The sequence below is a fragment of the Stomoxys calcitrans genome, chromosome 1, assembly GCF_963082655.1.
Source record: "Stomoxys calcitrans chromosome 1, idStoCalc2.1, whole genome shotgun sequence".
NCBI lineage: Eukaryota > Metazoa > Arthropoda > Insecta > Diptera > Muscidae > Stomoxys > Stomoxys calcitrans.
Window position 1 is genome coordinate 120,906,559 of NC_081552.1, and position 21,311 is coordinate 120,927,869.

The 21,311-nt window shown below is 38.6% G+C and overlaps 1 protein-coding gene across 1 annotated transcript; it reads right to left on the minus strand.

Annotated features, from left to right (window-relative positions):
* Positions 1-18,177: 18,177 nt before the first annotated feature.
* On the minus strand, positions 18,178-20,310 carry LOC131996829 (uncharacterized protein K02A2.6-like). The gene has a single exon (XM_059366879.1). The coding sequence runs from the start codon at positions 20,308-20,310 to the stop codon at positions 18,178-18,180; it is 2,133 nt and encodes a 710-aa protein (XP_059222862.1).
* Positions 20,311-21,311: the final 1,001 nt, after the last annotated feature.

The window sequence follows — 21,311 nt, forward strand, 5'->3', positions numbered from 1 at the left end:
GGTCCAAGAAGTCAAGACCCAATATCGGTTTATAACAAGTATTAATTATATCAAACCATGGACTAATATGGCCCATTTACAATCCCAACGGACCTACACTTATAAGAAGTATTTGTGCAAAATTTCAAGCGGCTAGCTTTACTCCTTCGAAAGTTAGCGTTCTTTCGATAGACAGACGGACGGACATGACTAGATCGACATAAAATGTCGCGACGATCAGGAATATATATACTTTATAGGGTCTCAGACGAATATTTCGAGCAGTTACAAACTGAGTGACGAAATTAGTATATCCCCATCCTATGGTGCAGGGTATAAAAAGGAGTTTTCAAATAACAAAAACATTAAACAACAGGGTACAAAACTTTGTTGATGCATTGCACACAAATGCTGTTGATTTACTTCCAAAAATGGAAGGAAAGTTTGAGGAAGTTTCATGAATGAGTTTTTTACCAGTACGCAAAAGGAGATATGCATGTATATGTAAGCAGCAATGCAACATAGTCCAATAAAACAATAAATGTGCCAAAAGGTAGATTTAAGGAATTTTCATGAGTGAGATGCTGACCAGTAAACCAATGGAAATATGTGTCTGAGTTTTGCAAATGCAAATTTGCCCATGAGCATTCCATTAAGGAACAGAGCCAATTAATTTTCCATATTCATTTAAAAATGAAATAGCTATAAGTAGCATCGACAGTTATGCTACTTATAGCTATTGCAGAGCAATAGTGAATGAGATGTCATGTGTACAAGGATTCTGTTGGCCAGGTAATTGGCTTTCAGTAATATTCCTCAAATTAAAATATTCTCTTCCAACATAATTTCTCATGGCCATTAGCTCGACTTCCTTTGGCAAAGAGGCCTACAATAATCAGAACACGTGGCCGACCTAACAGCCAAACATAAGTCTCAGCATAAAATAAAAAGGCACAATTTTTTCGTCAGTTCAACAATAATATGTCTTCAATATTTTAGCTGAATTTTGTGTTTAAAACAGCAGAATTTATTAGTTGAAATAGCAGCCGAAAATGTTTGTTAAAAAGCACCCCTTTGTTTGCTCAAATAGCAGTAATGACTGTTTTCTCATTTTCAGCAGACAAAGACTGTTGTTTAGCAAACATTTTTGCTATTTTCAATAACAAATTTCGTTGAGTGTAGTTTGCTGCCAACAACTACATTTAACTCTTTCGGAAGACATCACTCTAAAGTAATACATGTATGATATTGAAAAACCAAACATCCATACCAGCTGTGGGAAATTTAATAAAATCCAAAGTTGTAACTGCATTTGCTTCATACTTTGCACAATGTAAATTTTTTCAATTAATACTTGTTATTGTGACTTAGGCTTGAGTTTCTCATTAAATTGTTTCCGCTTCCGTACACATTGTCTTCATGCACATATTAAAGGAAACAAAAACTCCAAACCCAACATGCAACCGTGTGTGTGTATACGAATATGTCAAGTTCAACCATGCCTATTCCTAGTGTAGAAGTAGAATGTATAGATTTATATATAAGCGTTTATGGGGAATATTCGATTAGTGTTCCATTCAACTACTTATAGAAAAATAAGACAATGACAATATTGTCCTTATCCAAATGGCAATTGGATGAAGGAAATTTGAGAGATAATTCTGAAAAGTTACTCGAAGCTTTACATTACGTACTTCAGTTGCTGCTCTAGCCAAACAAACTCTAAATTTACAAGCGTCTCGATCTTTTGCGTTCCTCCTCCAATCTCTGTTTCGAGTTTTGAGATGTCTTTATCCACTTAGTCACTCTATCGATGTTTTGGTCTTCCCCTTTTGCGTGTTCTATTATGGTCACCTTCAAAAGACTTATTCGCTGGAGCTTGTTCATTCATTAGAACAACATGGCCTATATAAAGCAACCGTTGTATTTTGATGAGTATAACTACGCTATCGTCGTCACACAGCTCGTGGGTCCTTTATCCTTTTCTCCCTATACCGTTGCTTTTGACTGTAAAGTTGCCCTGTATACCGCATTCTTAGCTTCACTAGCTCTTTGACACTTCTGTGGTACAATAGGTTCCTTGGTTGCGGCTCTTTTCATGGTGTGTGCAATGGTTTGCCATTGCGCTGCTATACTTTCGGGACAGGGAGTGCTTTCTTCAAGAAATTGGGTCAGCTGAGTGGAGTATGCCGATGTCACCTGCTTTCCGACGTCAAATAGTACGACGTCACAACATGACATATTTTGTGTCTCTTGTTTTGATCGAGTGAAAGCCATGTGGCCGTGTGAATCCTTGTTGGAATGTTGGAATCTGGTGCTGCAAACTACCATGTTCATTGCAGCGGCGAAGTCTACTATCCTCAATCCATTATAGAAAGTTTCTTCGATCATGCTTAGTTTTCCGACTGTTGGGCCTAAGATATTTTCCTTTCTTATTACCGCATTAACGAGCGATTTTTGTACCATGGGCATGACGGCGGTCATATCGTCTGTCCGTATCTTTCGTCGAGGCATGGGCGCAAATAACAATCCACTGGAGTAAACCTGGACACACGGTGTTTCAGTCTCCGACTAACCACAAATTCACAGCCTCGTTCCATGGCCGTAATGTCAGCCAATGTATTTCTTCAATACATTCGCCAGTGCTTTTACTGCTTCGGAATGGAATGTATGAACGCTCTATAAGGAGTTCGGTCATTTCAGGTGCAGCTACGCAAATCATGGTCCTTAAAATGTTTGCGGGGGTCGTCAACATCGAGGAATTGGTTTTTAATCGTCTTGGTTTTTGCAAAGTAATCTCCAGGTTTTGCGGGTGATAGGCTACTAACCTAACCTAACTAAGCCCAACCCAGCTTTTTGTTATTCTACAGGTGAACTCGTGGCAAATTCTAGCACACTACCTTTAACTGATGTTAAAGATAGTTACCCAGTGTCACCGCAGGGAGGATTGAGATGAAAGAAAACCAAGATAAACCTGGATTTGGCCAAGTTAAAACCAATCAGAGCCCAGCGACACATTCAGGGCTGCGGAGTCGGGTTTGGAGCTGGTGTCGAGCAAATTTGGCGGAGTCGGAGTCGAGATAATTTTCTCGACTCCGAATACTTGGTTTGGATGTTGGAGACCTTCGTAGAAGTTATGCAAATGCAAATTTGACCATGAACATTCCCTTAAGGAACAGGGGCAAATTTCTCCATATCAATGAATGCTCTCCGATTTTAGTTTAAGCTCAATGGTAAGGGGCCTCCTTTTTATAGCCGAGTCCAAACGGCGTGCCGCAGTGCGACCCCTATTTGGGGAGAAGTTTTTCTTTTTGACATAATACCTCGCAAATGTCGCCAGCATTAGGAGGGGATAACCATCGCTGAAAAATTTTTCAGATGTTCTCGCCAGGTTTCGAACACAGGCGTTCAGCGTCATAGGTGAACATGCTAACCTCTGCGCTACGGTGGCCTCCAAAAGAAGTAATTATGAAAAGTTTCGACCCATAGGGGCTCAAGAAATAAAATCGGGAGGTAGGTTTATATAGGAGCTATATTAGGTTTTGGACAAATTCCGGCCATACGTAGCACACATATTGGAGGTCAGAAAATTTGGAATTCAATTATGCTTTCTAGAGTTTCAAGAAGTATTATATTATATGGAAGCTATATCAGGTTGCGAACCGATTTGGACTATATTTTGCACAGCAAAACACCTTATCTATGATTTTGAGCCTTTTAGGGGCTCGATGATAAGATGAGTTCATGTGAGAACTATATCAAATCATGCACTGATATGGCCCATTTACAATCCCACTCTGATCTACACTAATAGGACAACTGACCTACACCTACCATACATGGCAAATCGACTCAGAATGTCGAGAAGACGATCGAAAATTTATATATCTCAAAATTTATATATCTCAGATCAGCATTTCGATGAGTTACAAACTGAAGGATGAAATAAGTATGTATGAATGTTGGAGACCATAGTAGAAGTTATTGTGTAAAATTTCAGCCAATTCGAGTAAGAATTGCGCACTTTAGGGACTCAAGAAGTAAAATAGAGAGATCGATTTATATGAGAGTTGTATCAGGCTATAGACCGGTTCGAACCATATTTGATACGTATGTTGAAGGTCATGGGAGAAGCCGTTATACAAAATTTCAGCCAAATCAGATAATAATTACGCCCTCTGGAGGCTCAATAATTCAAGATCGCAGATCGGTTTGTATGGCAGCTATATCAGGTTATGGATCGATTAAACCTATCTTTGCCACAGTTGTTGGAAGTCATAACAAAACACTTCATTCGGCAACTATAACAGGTTAACACGTCGTGCAAAATCTTAGCCAAATCGGATAGGAATTGCGCCCTCTAGACACTCCAGGAGTCGAGACCCAAGATTGGTTTATATGACAGCTATATCAGGTTATGAACAAATTTCAACCATTCTCAGCAGAGTTGTTGGAAGTCATAATAAAACACCTCATGCAACATTTCAGCCAAGGCGGATAGGAATTGTGCCCTCTAGTGGCTCAAGAAGTCAAGATCCAAGATGGGTTTATATGCCAGCTATACCAAAACATGGACCGATATAGCACAACCCCAACCGACCTACACTAAGAAGAAGTACTTGTGCAAAATTTCAAGCTTCCAGCTTTACTAATTCGAAAGTTAGGGTGCTTTCGACTGACAGACGGACGGACATGGCTAGATCGACTTAAAATGTCAAAATGTAAAATATGCCTCTGAGACCCCATAAAGTATATATATTCTTGATCGTCGTGAAATTTTATGTCGATCTAGCAATGTCCGTCCGTCTGTCCGTCCGTCCGTCCGTCTGTCTGTCGAAAGCACGCTAACTTCCGAAGGAGTAAAGCTAGCCGCTTGAAATTTAGCACAAATACTTCTTATTAGTGTAGGTCGGTTGGTATTGTAAATGGGCCATATAGGTCCATGTTTTGATATAGCTGCCATATAAACCGATCTTGGGTCTTGACTTCTTGAGCCTCTAGAGTGCGCAATTCTTATCCGATTGGGATGAAATTTTGCACGACGTGTTTTGTTATGATATCCAACAACTGTGCCAAGTATGGTTCAAATCGGTCCATAACCTGATATAGCTGCCATATAAACCGATCTTGGGTCTTGACTTCTTCAGCCTGTAGAGTGCGCAATTCTTATCCGATTGGAATGAAATTTTGCACGACGTGTTTTGTTATGATATCCAACAACTGTGCCAAGTATGGTTTAAATCGGTTAATAACCTGATATAGCTGCCATATAAACCGATCTGGGGTCTTGACTTCTTGAGCCTCTAGAGTGCGCAATTCTTATCCGATTGGAATGAAATTTTGCACGACGTATTTCGTTACGATATCCAACAACTGTGCGAAGTATGGTTCAAATCGGTCCATAACCTTATATAGCTGTCATATAAACCGATCTTGGGTCTTGACTTCTTGAACCCATAGAGTGCGCAATTCTTATCCAATTTGAATGAATTTTGGCACGTAGTATTTTGTTACGATATCCAACAACTGTGCCAAATATGGTTCAAATCGGTTCATAACCTGATATAGCTGTCATATAAACAGATCTGGGGACTTGACTTCTTGAGCTTCTAGAGGGCGCAATTCCTATCCGATTTGGCTGAAATTTCGCAAGACGTTTTTTATTGTTACTTTCAACAACTATGTCAAATAAAGTACAAGTCAGTTCATAACCTGATATAGCTGCCATATAAACCGATCTGGGATTTTGACTTCTTGAGCCTCTAGAGGTCGCAATTATTATCCGATTTGCCTGAAATTTTATACGACGGATTCTCTCATGACCATTAATATACGTGTTTATTATGGTCTGAATCGGTTAATAGGTCGATACAGCTCCCATATAAATCGATCTCTCTATTTTACTTCTTGAGCCCACAAAGGGCGCAATTCTTATTCGAATTGGCTGACATTTTACACAGGTCTCCAACATATAATTTAATTGTGGTCCAAACCGGACCATATCTTGGTATCGCTCTAATAGCAGAGCAAATCTTTTCTTATATCCTTTTTTTTGCCTAAGAAGAAATGCCGGGAAAAGAACTCGACAAATGCGATCCATGGTGGAGGGTATATAAGATTCGGCCCGGCCGAACTTAGCACGCTTTTACTTGTTGTTTGTAGTTTTGTTTGTTTGTAGGTTTGTTTGTATATTTGTGTGTTCCCTATAGACTCAGAAACGGCTGAACCGATTTTCTTGAAATTTTCACAGATGGTGCATAATGACCCCGTGATGAAAATTGGGTACTACATATTTTGATATCTAAAGGGGGGACGGACCCTCCCCCTTAACCTAATTTTCAGAAACGCCAAATCTCGGAGATGGGTGGTGCGATTGAAGCAAAATTTTGCGTGCTCTCATATAGTACCTTAAAAATAAAAATTTGGTATCCAAATATCGGATGGGGTACCTAGTGGGGCTGACCCACCCTAAAACCTACCAAACATATATTTAGACCAATCACGACAATATGGGACTCAAATGAAAGGTATATAGGATAAGAAAATGTATCTAATATCCAATTGTCGGACAAAGTGCTAGGGGGACCACCCCAAGCCCCAAAACACCCTTAAATCAGACATATTTACCGACCATGGCAATATGGGACTCAAATGAAAGGTATTTGCGAGTAAAATACCCCCAAACAGGACTTATTTACTGACCATGGGAATATGGGGCTTAAATAAAAGGTATTTGAATGAATCTGATATCCAAATATGGGACCAAGTTTTTTGGGGGCCGCATCTCCCCAAAAACATCCCCCAAAGGGAACAAATTTACGACCATAGCAATATGGGGCTCAAATGAAAGATCTTTGGGAGTTAAGCACGAATTTTATATCAATATTCGGGAAAAGTGTCTATGGGGCCACCCCACTACCACAACAACACCTAAATAGTAAGTATTTTCTGACTATTGCAAAATGAGGCTCACATTAGAGGGGTTTTAAAGTGGAACACGAATCCGATATATATTTTCAAGGCAACTCACTGAGTGGCCGCCCATCCCCCAAAACACTCCCCCCCCCCCAAGCCGGTCATGTTTGTCGGCTATGGAAATATGGGGCTCAAATTAAAGGTGTGTGGGAGTAGACCACGTATCTGATGTCAACATTAAGGGCCAACTGTCTGGGGAACGCCCCACCACCATAACAACCCCCAAATAGGAGATATTTGCTCACCAAGACAATTTGAGTCGTAACAAGAGTGGAACTAAATATTTATAGTTTTTAGGGCCAATACCCCAAACGGGACATAATTGCTGACTTTTTCAATAAGGATTTTAATTGAGATTAGAAAACGAATTTGATACCCAATTTAGAGACCAATGGCAATATGGGGGTCAAATAAATGATAAATAGATATATGAGAATAGAGCACGTTGCTGATATATTTTCCGGGCATAGTGTTTGGGGGAACACCCCAATCCCCAAATTACCCCTAAATCGGGCATATTTACCCACCATGTCAATGTGGTGCTTAAATGAAAGGTATTGGGGGGTAGAGCAAGTATTGATACCCATTTTCGCAAGAATTGATACCCAAAATACCCCACAAACAGCAATTTTTTAGTGACCATCGCAATATGGGGCTCAAATAAAGGTATTTGGGAGTAGAAAACGTATTTTAAGAATGGAGTACACCTTACATCGAAACTTAAATTCGTAGATCAATAAAGATCATACGGGACTCAGATAAAGGCACTTATATTGTTAAACTGTTAGTCAAGCGATATACTATTTTCGTAGCATGGTATTTCACAAAAAGATCTTTAATTGTCGAAAATAAATTTTTCAAGGAAACTTTTGTTTCATATAAAGTAAAAGAAGGCGCAGCGGAGCGGGCCCGTGTCAGCTAGTACACTCATAGTAAAAAGTTAGCTGAAAATAGCAAACACAGTCTGCTAAATATTTGTAGTATATTTTGCTGCTATTGTAGTAGTTGTTCTGCTATTACAGCAGCAGTATTGCAATTTCAGTGTAGCAGGCTTACTGCTGATAATTCTGTTGTTTGCTGAAAATTACTGCTGCTTAATTATGAAGGGGATGCTAGAAGAAGAAATATAACATATATATGTTAATGTGTGTCTCCGTGGATGTTTTTAATCACCACTGAATGTATACTTTCCATCACATTTTTTCTTTAAATTTAGATTTAACAAGTAAAAGCGTGCTAAATTCGGCCGGGCCGAATCTTATATACCCTCCACCATGGATCGCATTTGTCGAGTTCTTTTCCCGGTATCTCTTCTTAGGCAAAACAAGTAAAAGCGTGCTAAGTTCGGCCGGGCCGAATCTTATATACCCTCCACCATGGATCGCATTTGTCGAGTTCTTTTCCCGGCATCTCTTCTTAGGCAAAAAAGGATATAAAAAAAGAGTTGCTCTGCTATTAAAACGATATCAAGATATGGTCCGGTTCGGACCACAATTAAATTATATGTTGGAGACCTGTGTAAAATTTCAGCCAATTCGTATAAGAATTGCGCCCATTGGGGCTCACGAAGTAAAATAGAGAGAACAATTTACATGGGATCTGTATCGGGCTATAGACCGATTCAGACCATAATAAACACGTTTGTTGATGGTCATGAGAGGATCCATCGTATAAAATTTCAGGCATATCGGATAATAATTGCGACCTCTAGGGGTCAAGAAGTCAAGATCCCAGATCGGTTTATATGGTAGCTATATCAGGTTATGAACCGATATGAAGAAGTCAAGATCCCAGATCGGTTTATATGGTAGCTATATCAGGTTATGAACCGATATGAACCTTTTTTGACACAGTTGTTGAAAGTAAAAATAAAATACGTCATCCAAAATTTTAGCCAAATCGGATAGGAATTGCGCCCTCTGGAAGCTCAAGAAGTCAAATCCCCAGATCTGTTTATATGACAGCAATATCAGGTTATGGACCGATTTCAACCATACTTGGCACAGTTGTTGGATATCATAACGAAATACTTCGTGCAAAAATTCATTCAAATCGGATAAGAATTGCGCACTCTAGAGGCTCAAGAAGTCAAGACCCGAGATCGGTTTATATGGCAGCTATATCAGGTTATGGACCGATTTGAACCATACTTGGCACAGTTGTTGGATATCATAACAAAACACGTCGTGCAAAAACTCATTCTGATCGGGAAAGAATTGCGCACGCTAGAGGCTCAAGAAGTCAAGACCCAAGATCGGTTTATATGGCAGCTATATCAGGTTATGGACCGATTTGAACTATACTTGGCACAGTTGTTGGATATCATAACAAAACACGTCGTGCAAAATTTCATTCCAATCGGATAAGAATTGCGCTCTCTAAAGGCTCAAGAAGTCAAGACCCAAGATCGGTTTATATGGCAGCTATATCAGGTTAAAGACCGATTTGGACCATACTTGGCACAGTTGTTGGATATAATAACAAAACACGTCGTGCAAAATTTCATTCCAATCGGATAAGAATTGCGGTCTCTAGAGGCTCAAGAAGTCAAGACCCAAGATCGGTTTATATGGCAGCTATATCAAAACATGGACCGATATGGCCCATTTACAATACCAACCGACCTACACTAATAAGAAGTATTTGTGCAAAATTTCAAGCGGCTAGCTTTACTCCTTCGGAAGTTAGCGTGCTTTCGACAGACAGACGGACGGACGGACGGACGGACGGACAGACGGACGGACATGGCTAGATCGACATAAAATTTCACGACGATCAAGAATATATATACTTTATGGGGTCTCAGACGAATATTTCGAGTAGTTACAAACAGAATGACGAAATTAGTATACCCCCCATCTTATGGTGGAGGGTATAAAAAAGGATATAATAAACGATTTGCTCTGCTATTAGAGCGATATTAAGATATGGTCCGGTTTGGACCACAATTAAATTATATTTATGTTGGAGACCTGTGTAAAATGTCAGCCAATTCGAATAAGAATTTCGCCCTTTGGGGGCTCAAGAAGTAAAATAGAGAGATCGATTTATATGGGAGCTGTATCGGGCTATAGACCGATTCAGACCATAATAAACACGTATGTTAATGGTCATGGGAGAATCCGTCGTAAAAAAATTTCAGACAAATCGGATAATAATTGCGACCTCTAGAGGTTCAAGAAGTCAAGATCCCAGATCGGTTTATATGGCAGCTATATCAGGTTATGAACCGACTTGTACTTTATTTGACATAGTTGTTGAAAGTAACAATAAAAAACGTCATGCGAAATTTCAGCCAAATCGGATAGGAATTGCGCCCTCTAGAAGCTCAAGAAGTCAAGTCCCCAGAGCTGTTTATATGACAGCTATATCAGGTTATGAACCGATTTGAACCATATTTGGCACAGTTGTTGGATATCGTAACAAAATACTACGTGCCAAAATTCATTCAAATTGGATAAGAATTGCGCACTCTATGGGTTCAAGAAGTCAAGACCCAAGATCGGTTTATATGACAGCTATATAAGGTTATGGACCGATTTGAACCATACTTCGCACAGTTGTTGGATATAATAACGAAACACGTCGTGCAAAATTTCATTCCAATCGGATAAGAATTGCGAACTCTACAGGCTTAAGAAGTCAAGACCCAAGATCGGTTTATATGGCAGCTATATCAAAACATGGACCGATATGACCCATTTACAATACCAACCGACCTACACTAATAAGAAGTATTTGTGCAAAGTTTCAAGCGGCTAGCTTTACTCCTTCGGAAGTTAGCGTGCTTTCGACAGACAGACGGACGACGGACGGACAGACGGACGGCCATGGCTAGATCGACATAAAATTTCACGACGATTAAAAATATATATACTTTATGGGGTCTCAGACGAATATTTCGAGTAGTTACAATCAGAATGACGAAATTAGTATACCCCCCATCTTATGGTGGAGGGTATAAAAAGCCATGCCAATCGTATGCACATTAGTAGAGCTATAACAAAAAATGCGAGCTACCTTGGACACATTCCGAAATGTATACCAACGGATTGATCAGGTAGCATTTTTACAGTAATATTCCACTTAATAAAATCATCTCTTGCAACAAAATTTTTCAAAAAATCTAAAAGATGTCTAAAGTTATCAAAGCAAATAACAGGCAAAAGTTGCATAAATATTTTTTCAGCATACTTATGTAATAACAAGTAAAAGCGTGCTAAGTTCGGCCGGGCCGAATGTTATATACCCTCCACCATGGATCGCATATGTCGAGCTCTTGTCACGGTATCTCTTTTTAGGTAAACATAAGGACAAAAGAATTGCTATGTTATTGGAACAATATCAAATTATGGTTCATTTCGGACCATAATTGAACTGAATATAGGAGACCATAGTAGAAGTCATTGTGTAAAATTTAAGCTAAATTGCGCACTTTAGGGGCTGAAAAAGTAAAATAGGGAGATCGGATTATAGGGGAGCTGCATTAGGCTACAAAATTTCAGCTAAATCGGATAATAATTGCGCCCTCTAGTGGCTCAAGAAGTCAAGACCCCAGAACGGTTTATATGGAAGCTATATCAGGTATTGGACCGATTTGAACTATTCTTAGCACAGTTGTTATAACAAAACACCTCATGCAAAATTTCAGCCAAATCAGATAAAAATTGCCTCCTCTAGTGGCTCAAAAAGTCAAAACCTAAAATCGGTTTATATGGCAGCTGTATCAGGTTATGGACCGATTTGAACCATTCTTAATACACTTGTCGGGAGGCATAACAAAACACGTCATGCTTTATTTCAGCCAAATCGGATAGGAATTGCTCCCTGTAGAGGATCAAGAAGTCAAGTCCCCAGATCGGTTTATATGGCAGCTATATCAGGTTATGGACCGATTTGAACTTTTCTTAGCACAGTTGCTGAAAGTCATCACAAAATACCTCATGCAAAATTTCAGTCAAATCGGATAAAAACTGAGTTCTCTAGTCGCTCAAGTCAAGACCCCAGATCGGTTTATATGGCAGCTATATCAGGTTATATACCGATTTCAATCATACTCAGCACAGTTGTTGGATGTCATAATAAAACATCTTATGCAACATTTCTGCCAAATCGGATAAGAATTGTGCCTTCTAGTCTCCACCATAGGATGGTGGTAACTAATTTCGTCATTCTGTTTGTAATTCCTCGAAATATTAGTCTAAGACCCCCTAAAGTATATATATTCTTGATCGTCATGACATTTTAAGTCGAACTATCCATGTCCGTCCGTCTGTCCGTCCGTCCGTCCGTCCTTCCGTCTGTCTGTCGAAAGCACGCTAACTTCCGAAGGAGTAAAGCTAGGGCGCAATTCTCATGCGATTTGGCTGAAATTTTGTACAACGGCTTCTCTCATGACCTTCAACATACGTGTCTAATATGGTCTGAATCGATCAATTGCTTGATACAGCTCCCATATAAACCAATCTCCCGATTTTGCTTCTTGAGCCCTACAAGGCGCGATTCTTATCCGAATGAACTGAAATATTACACAATGACTTCTACAATTTGCAACAGCCAACAGTCTGTCAGAAGTATCTATGAAAAATGTCACGCGAATAACACCTTTTGTTCGAACGTTATCGTGATTTCGGCTATCTGTTGATGGACGCATATGGGTAGACTGACTTAATCCATTAGCAACTAATGGATAGAAATATACCCAAGAATTGAACTGTCTTAAAAAAATTCTATCTATCAATTCTATCAAGCGCCTGTCTCTACTCCTTCGAAAGTTAGCGTGCTTTCGACAGACAGACGGACATGGCTTAGACTTAGAATGTCATGACGATCTTGGATATAAAGGATGATTTTTTAAGAGATATAGGAAAGTTTTACAGAAAAATCCATGAAATCTTTATTTGAATCGATTGTACGGTCCATATAACTTAATATTTGAGGATTATTTCATGCAAATGTTGACCGTGACTGCGCCTCAAATGGTCCATCCGCTTAGTCCAATTTTACTTCAGTTATACTCTTTCCAACATTTTGGCCGGTATCTCACGAATAAATGCTTCAATGCTGCCTTTCAATGCGTCAATTGAAGCGGGCTGTCTATATAGACATGAGCTTTAACATAGCCCTGAAACTAGTATAAAGGCGTTAAATCGCACGATGTAGGCGACCAATTGACCGGTCCTGAACGTGAATAAATCCATACTTGGGCGTGCTGTGTAATATGTGGCATCGTCCTATTGCAAGTCAAGTTGGATATCGTTACGATTCGCATCATTTCTTGTTTTTTTTTTTTTTCGAGACGACTCCAATGAGCGGAGATGCAAATGGAAAATCATCTTTGAAGAAGTACGGTCCAATGATGCCACTAGCCCATAAACCGCACCAAACTGTGACTGTTTCTGGTTGAATTGGTAGCTCTTGCAATGCTTCTCTCTGATCTTCTCTCCAAAATCAACAATTCTGATTATTTACGTACTCATTGAGCCAAAAATGAGCTTTGTCGCTTAATGGAAGAAGCGCGCGATGAACTTTCTTAACAGAGCACGCATTTTAATAATAAAATTATATAATTTGCAAGCGTTGTTCGTTTGTAAGATATATGAGAGCGTAAGAAAACATGAAACGTGCGTGAGCTGTTTAAACCAGTGTTGCCAAATAATTATCCTTTATATACTTTATGGGGTCTTAGACAAATATGTCTAGGTGTAACAAACAAAATGGCGAAATTAGAATACCCCCATCCTATGGTGGAGGGTATACAAAATAATTTCTTTGTATAACAACAAATAGTATGCAGTTTTAAAATCTCCATAATTTCGCGACCATAAACGGTTAGTTGCTGCATATGTTATAACAACAAACAATCTGAACAAGGCAAAAAATAAAAGTCAAGAAGACATGCAGGGTCTCCCAAAAATTTTAAGGAAAACGTATGCATATTGACCATCAACATCCAATAGATACCAAGCTTTGGCCGACGACAATGTTACTAATGAATCTTAATTACCACTAATATATGGTAAATGGTAAATAGCATCCACAAAGAAATTTCTTTTACGGACTACCACTACAAATCACTAAGCGATGCCGTATTCTCATAGCGATAAAGAAATTCGCATAGATAAAGTACCTAGATAAAGGAAATTTTAGTTATCATACTTTTCAATTAAAAAAGGATAGAGCATTCCGTGTAATTATAAAAGGTCTTCATTGCTCTACGCCTATAGCGGATGTAAAAGCAATGTTGCTCAGCCTACAGTACCAATTCAGAAGTGTTCGCTATGTCATTTGCAGGGTATCCAAAGTTCTTTGTGGATGTCGATCCAAAAGAAAATAACAAAGAAATTTATGATGTAAGAACGTTTGGTAATGATATTATATCAATTGATGCGCCCAACTAGTTTGAAGGCATAGTCCAATGCCACAGATGTCAAGATTTTCGTTGCGTCTAACGTACAAAGGACCCTGCAACAGGGCAGTGTACGAAACTGCCAACTATAGCCGCCAAATGTGTACATTGTAACAATGAACATACTGCTAGTTATCGAGGCTGTGTGGGTTATCAAAATCTACTGAATATGATGATGACTACTTTCCAAGTTATACAAATAAATATTTTAATAGCCGTATAGAATGCCAATGGTATTCTAAATTATATTAATGAAATAGAATAGATTTTTCCTTTAAAATAATCTTATTGACATACTATAAGTATCAGAATCCCACTTAACAACTAAGTCGCATTTTTAACTACACAGATATGATATTGTTACGATAAACCATCCAGAAAATCGAGCTCATGGTGGAGCTCATATTAAATATGATATTGCAGATCCTGATTCTGAAAACTTTATCCAAGCTGCGGGAGTGGTTTAACATGAAATAACTCAAAGACGTCAATTGGCTCTGACTATTTTCCTCCTCGCTTCAATGTGAAATCTGAAACATTCTACCAATTTTTTAGTAATCTTCATAATAAGTTTAGTGTAGGCGGAGATTTCAATGCAAAGAACCCGTGAAGGGTTTCAAGGTTAGTAAACCCAAAAGGAAGCAAGTTTTATAAATGTATTTCAACCAATCACTACAGTGTTTTCGCCGCGGCGATTGACCTGCGAAGTGCTGAATATTGCTGTCTACGCCCACACAGTCCGATTGTAGTACTCGCAAGCGCATTTATTGACCAATCTTACCAAAATTTTGTACAGCGCTTTCCTCGACCACTACCACATTATCTAGGAAGTTTGGTCGAAATTCTTCAGATTTGGGTAATTTGCAATAATGTTGTCATTTGTTAACCGTAGTTTGAATATATTTGCTTGAAATGTGATACGGATTGTTTAATAACCCATATGAAAACATCAGGCGAGGTGCATCAAAATTGGTTCAGAATAAGATATAACTCCCACTTTGTACTTACAAGGTAGGTGTAGAGTATTATACAGTTGTCACCGCCTTCCCCTACTGGTTTTTGACCAAAAAATGCAAACAAATACACGTTTTCACATTTTTGTTCCCTTTACCATATGATGGGGGTATACCAACTTCGCCATTCCGTTTATAACACCCCGAAGTATTGACCTATATAAAGGGTGATTTTTTTGAGGTTAGGATTTTCATGCATTAGTATTTGACAGATCACGTGGGATTTCAGACATGGTGTCAAAGAGAAAGATGCTCAGTATGCTTTGACATTTCATCATGAATAGACTTACTAACGAGCAACGCTTGCAAATCATTGAATTTTATTACCAAAATCAGTGTTCGGTTCGAAATGTGTTCAAATTTTGACAAATTTTGTTCAGCGATGAGGCTCATTTCTGGTTGAATGGCTACGTAAATAAGCAAAATTGCCGCATTTGGAGTGAAGAGCAACCAGAAGCCGTTCAAGAACTGCCCATGCATCCCGAAAAATGCACTGTTTGGTGTGGTTTGTACGCTGGTGGAATCATTGGACCGTATTTTTTCAAAGATGCTGTTGGACGCAACGTTACGGTGAATGAACACATTTCGAACCGAACACTGATTTTGGTAATAAAATTCAATGATTTGCAAGCGTTGCTCGTTAGTAAGTCTATTCATGATGAAATGTCAAAGCATACTGAGCATCTTTCTCTTTGACACCATGTCTGAAATCCCACGTGATCTGTCAAATACTAATGCATGAAAATCCTAACCTCAAAAAAATCACCCTTTATAAATTCTTGACCGTTTTGACATTTCAAGTCGATGTAGCCATGTCCGTCCATCAAAATAGGATCTACTATTGTCTTTGACATCCAAGCCAAGGATGGCCCGAATAGGTTTATAACCAGACATGGCTCAAATAGCATCGCAATTCTTATCCATTATCTTTTGTTTGCATATAAAGAGATACCGGGCAAAGAACTTGACAACTGCGATCAATGGTGGAGGGTATATAAGATTCGGCCCGGCCGAACTTAGCACGCTTTTACTTGTTTTAATTCCAAACTATATAACTTTTAACTGAATAATCAGATGCGGACACCTTTTGCGGCAAAGTCGTTTGTAAATTTTGTCACGAATTCAAATCATGCATAAAAATGAAAATCGAACTACAAATACAAAATTGTAAATTGCAAAATATAAAACAAAGTAAATTGCAAAACATGAAGGCAATCTCGGCAAAATTTCAACAAATAAAAATTAAAACAATTGAAAATATTGACAATCTCAAAGTTGGGGTTCCCAACTTTCTCCATTTTGCTTATCTGATCGGGTGTACTAGACGTTGCACACTGGGATAGAATCGAAAAAAACATCTCTATCCGTTCTGAAATGGCATATTTGTTACTGTTCTAATCGATTCTGGAGTTGATACCATCCATTTTATCTTATTTCAATTTACTGACAGACCCACTGCCACTGGTTATCTCTTGTGAGTAGTGTGCCATACCTTTTCACATGTACATCTCGTATAATATTCTAAGGATATCAAAAAGCTATCACATGATAAGCTGTCTCCCTGTCTGAAACCTCGATTGGTATTGAATGGTTCGGCGAGATTCTCTCTTATTCTTAACTATCCGAACCGGGCTCGCTCCGCTGCGCCTTCTATAATTATCTAATATCTTTTTATAGTGGGAACACTTCGCCTTGAATGCGGATATCGAATTCGTGTCATTGTAGCCTATGACGCTGAACGCGTTTGAATTCTGGTGAGAACATCGGACAAAGCGGTGTTTATCCCCTCTTAATGTTGGCGACATTTGCGAGGTACAATATCATGCATGGTCATTTAAAAAATTTTCCCCAAAGAGGTGTCACACTGCGGAACGCCGTTCGGACTCGGCTATAAAAAAAGGTCCCTTATCATTGATTTTAAACTTGAATCGGAAAGCACTAATTGATGTATGAGAATTTGTTCCATCTCGGTTCCTAGTGGTAATGTTCTTCCTTAGGGTGATGTTCTCGTTAGGGTAGGGATGGCACCTCAGACATTTCGACTCAAATATGGATAAAAATTCGTGTTACACTTCCTAATCCCTTTAATTTGAATTAATTAACGGAGATGAAGTTCCGTTTAGAGGGTGCTTCAGGGCGTACCCCAAAACACTTGGCTCCGAAATTGGATATCAAATTCGTTTTCTACTCTCAAATACGCTGGTACTTGGTCCCAAACTTTAATACCATGTTCGTTTTCTGGTCTCCAATACCTACCATTTGATACCTTTATTGTGCCCATCGGACCACTTTCGGATATGGGTGGCGATTTTGGGGTAAGGAGGAGGGTCCGCCTCCACCCGATATCTAAAAATTATATAGCCTATGTTTCCTTCCAAACAAACGTACATAATCTATGAACATTTTAAACAAATCGGTTCAGCCAAGTACCATAAAGTCATAATGGGTCTAATGGTGTTTTTGAGGGTGGCGTGACCCCTTATACTTCGATCTGACTTTGTATGCCAGATTCGAAATGTACTTCCGAATACCAATCATTTGAGCCCCATATCGAAATGGACGTCCAACATATCTGTTTGGGGTAGATTTGGGCCGATGGGTACTGATGAATCTGAGAAAATCTAGTCTTTTACAAAAAATACCAAAACGTCTTTATTATGGAATAAAAATGAAAGAGACTGACAAAAATGTCACAGTTATTCAAATACGAAAAAGTATAATAGCTTGTTAAAATAATTCAATGAAGATGTGATTAAAAATGTGTGAATGACAGTAGTTTAGATATCCAACATTCCCTCGCGCTTAATTTGCTTTCCCTTTAAATCTTTTCCGAATTCTTTCCGATCTTCTGGGGGTAAACTGTTGCCGACGTTTTCCACAGGGGCGTGACATTTCGCTGTTTTGACAGTTTTGTTTTCCGCTAGTTCCTTGTCCGTTGGATTGCATATTTTGGGAAGCTTCCACAATTGTGGTTTGACCTGAAGCTTGATTAGCTGGTTCTAACCTCTCACAACTGCTTGCGATGTTGGTTTGTTCGATAACTGTTGAGTGTCGTTCACTTGTTTCTACGCTTGGATTCATATTAGAATAGTTATCTGGAATTAATATGTCTATATCGTCATTAGCTGTCTTTTTTGATACATGACATTGTTTAGTTATATTGTTTCCACTCGTTTCTATTCTGCTTTTTATTTGATTTTGATGCCTTCGGACTTCGCCCTGCGCTGTTTTTACTGTAAACATTAAATTTCCCATTGTTGCTTTTATTTCTCCTTCAACCCAGCGTTTTTTACCAGAGAAATTTCGTACATAAACCTTTTGACCAATAGATAACTTCGAAGAAAATTTTGATAATTCGTGCTTCACAGGAAACATTGCGGTTAAAATTGTACGAGGCTGACGACCGTGAAGTAATTCTGCTGGAGATTTACCAGTATGTGGGTTTGGTGTTGATCTATATGTTACCAAATACTTGTACAACGCCTGTTCTTGATTTGGTTGTTCCTTACTTATCTTAGTAAAAGCTGTCTTAAAAGTTCGAACAAAACGTTCAGCTAATCCATTCGAAGCCGGATGAAACGGGGCTGTTGTCAGATGCTCAATAGCGTTTACTTCACAAAACCTTTTAAATTCAGATGACGTGAATTGTGTACCATTATCAGTTACAATGGTACGTGGTAGACCTTCAATTGCGAAAAAACTTTGTAAAGCTGCTATAGTTGATCCCGAGGTAGCTACAGATACTGGCCTGACAAAAGGAAATTTGGAGTACGAATCAACTGCAATAAGCCACATTTTGTTTAAAAATGGACCAGCAAAATCAATGTGTATTCTTTCCCATGGTTGCTCAGCTTCGGGCCATGCAGAAAATACTTGTTTCGGATTATCCCCATTTTCTTGACAAATCGTACATTTTTTTGCCATACTCTCAATTTCTTGGTCAATATTCGGAAACCACACATATCTTCTTGCTAATTGTTTCATTCTACATGCACCCCAATGTCCGTCATGTAGCATACTCAAAACTTTTGAGCGAAGTGAGCTTGGAACTATTACACGTGAGTGTTCATTGTGCAGAAGAAGCACATCCTTTTCGATAGAAATCGAATATTTTCTTGCAAAATACGGATTGAAAGAAGCCTCCGATTTATTCTCCTCCGGCCAGCCATTTTTCACATAATTCGTGATAACTTTTAGTGTTTCGTCGCTTTTTGTGTGCAATGCTACAGTTTCGGAATCAATAGGACAGTCTTGCAATATCGTATTATAAACATCATCAATATATAACACCTCCGCTTCAGTTTTATCGAATTCTTTATCATCTCCCATTGGCAATCTTGATAATGCGTCAGCGTTTGCATGATGAGAAGTTGTTTTATACTTTATAGAATATTCGTATGCTTGCAGTGTAATGGCCCAGCGTTGAAGTCGATGCAATGTCATGATAGGAAGCTTTTTGAAGGGATGAAATATTGTAGTAAGAGCTTGATGATCTGTTACTAATTCAAAGTGTCTACCATATAGATACTGGTGAAACTTGATCACACCAAATATTATGGCAAGAGCCTCCTTCTCTATTTGAGAATAATTAACTTGAGAAGCATTCAGCGTTTTTGAAGCAAAGCATATTGGTTTTTCAGAGCCATCAGGAAATCTGTGAGACAAAACTGCTCCAATTCCGCGGTTGGAAGCGTCGGTTGCGAGAATGATTGGATATTTATCATCATAATGAACCAATTTGGTAGCGTTCACAATATCTTGTCGTAAAGTTTTGAAAGCTGTTTCTTGTAGATCAGTCCAAACAAATTTTGCATTTAATTTTCTGAGTTCATTTAGTGGAGCTGCAGTTTTCGAAAAATTCGGAATAAATTTATTATAATAATTAATTTTTCCTATAAATGATTCCAATTCTTTAATATTTGATGGCCTTGGCATATTCTGAATTGCAGCCAAACGTTTTTCTCAAGGTCTTATACCATCACAGTCAATAATGTGGCCTACATATTCGACCAAAGATTTCGAAATCTCACATTTCTCAGTTTTACATTTGAGTCCATGATATTTTAGTTTCTCCAGCACATTAGTCAAGTTCTGAATATGTTCACTGTTTGTTTTTCCTGTTATAATTACGTCATCAAGGTAAATTGCGCATCCAGGAATATCTGCTAATGTTTCCTCCATGAATCTCTGAAAAATTGCGGGTGCACTTGCAATCCCGAAAGGCATACGCTTATATTGATATAAACCAAAAGGAGTATTTATAACCATAATTCTTTTTGCTGCATCAGACAATTCAATCTGCAAATATGCTTCACTCAAGTCAATTTTAGAGAAATACCGACCTCCTTGAAGTTTGTGGAATAATTCTTCGATTCTTGGTATGGGATATCTTTCAGTTTTTATTTGGGGATTTAAAGTAACTTTAAAATCGGCGCAAACCCTTATGGAACCATTTGGTTTTGGAACCACCACAATTGGCGAAGCCCATTCACTCGAATTTATTGGCTCTATGACGCCATTGGAGACCAAACGGTCAATTTCCTGTCGAACTTTGTCGTGTAACGCAAATGGAATATTGTAAGGTTTCATAAATTTTGGAACTGCATCGGACTTAAGGGTAATATCTGCTTTAAACGTTGGACAGTGTCCAAGTCCTTCAGAAAAAACTTCATTGAAATTGTTTAAGACTTGTTTCAATCTACATTCTAAATCCGTAAGAGAGTCATTTGAAACTTGCAAGCAGTTTTCGATCACTAGGTTATTGTATGGACTTTTTATCTGAAAATCAAATTCTTTAAACCAATCGAATCCAAATATGTTCACAACATTTTCCAAATCAACAACGTAAAGTTGTAAATTTCGTGTTTGGTTGCCGACCTTAACATCCACATTAACCACCCCTTTTAGAGCCAACATAGCTCCTCCATACGCTTTTA

What these genes read in the sequence shown, in the direction of transcription:
- LOC131996829 (XM_059366879.1), bottom strand. Translation starts at nt 20,310, where the DNA reads ATGCCAAGGCCATCAAATATTAAAGAATTGGAATCATTTATAGGAAAA.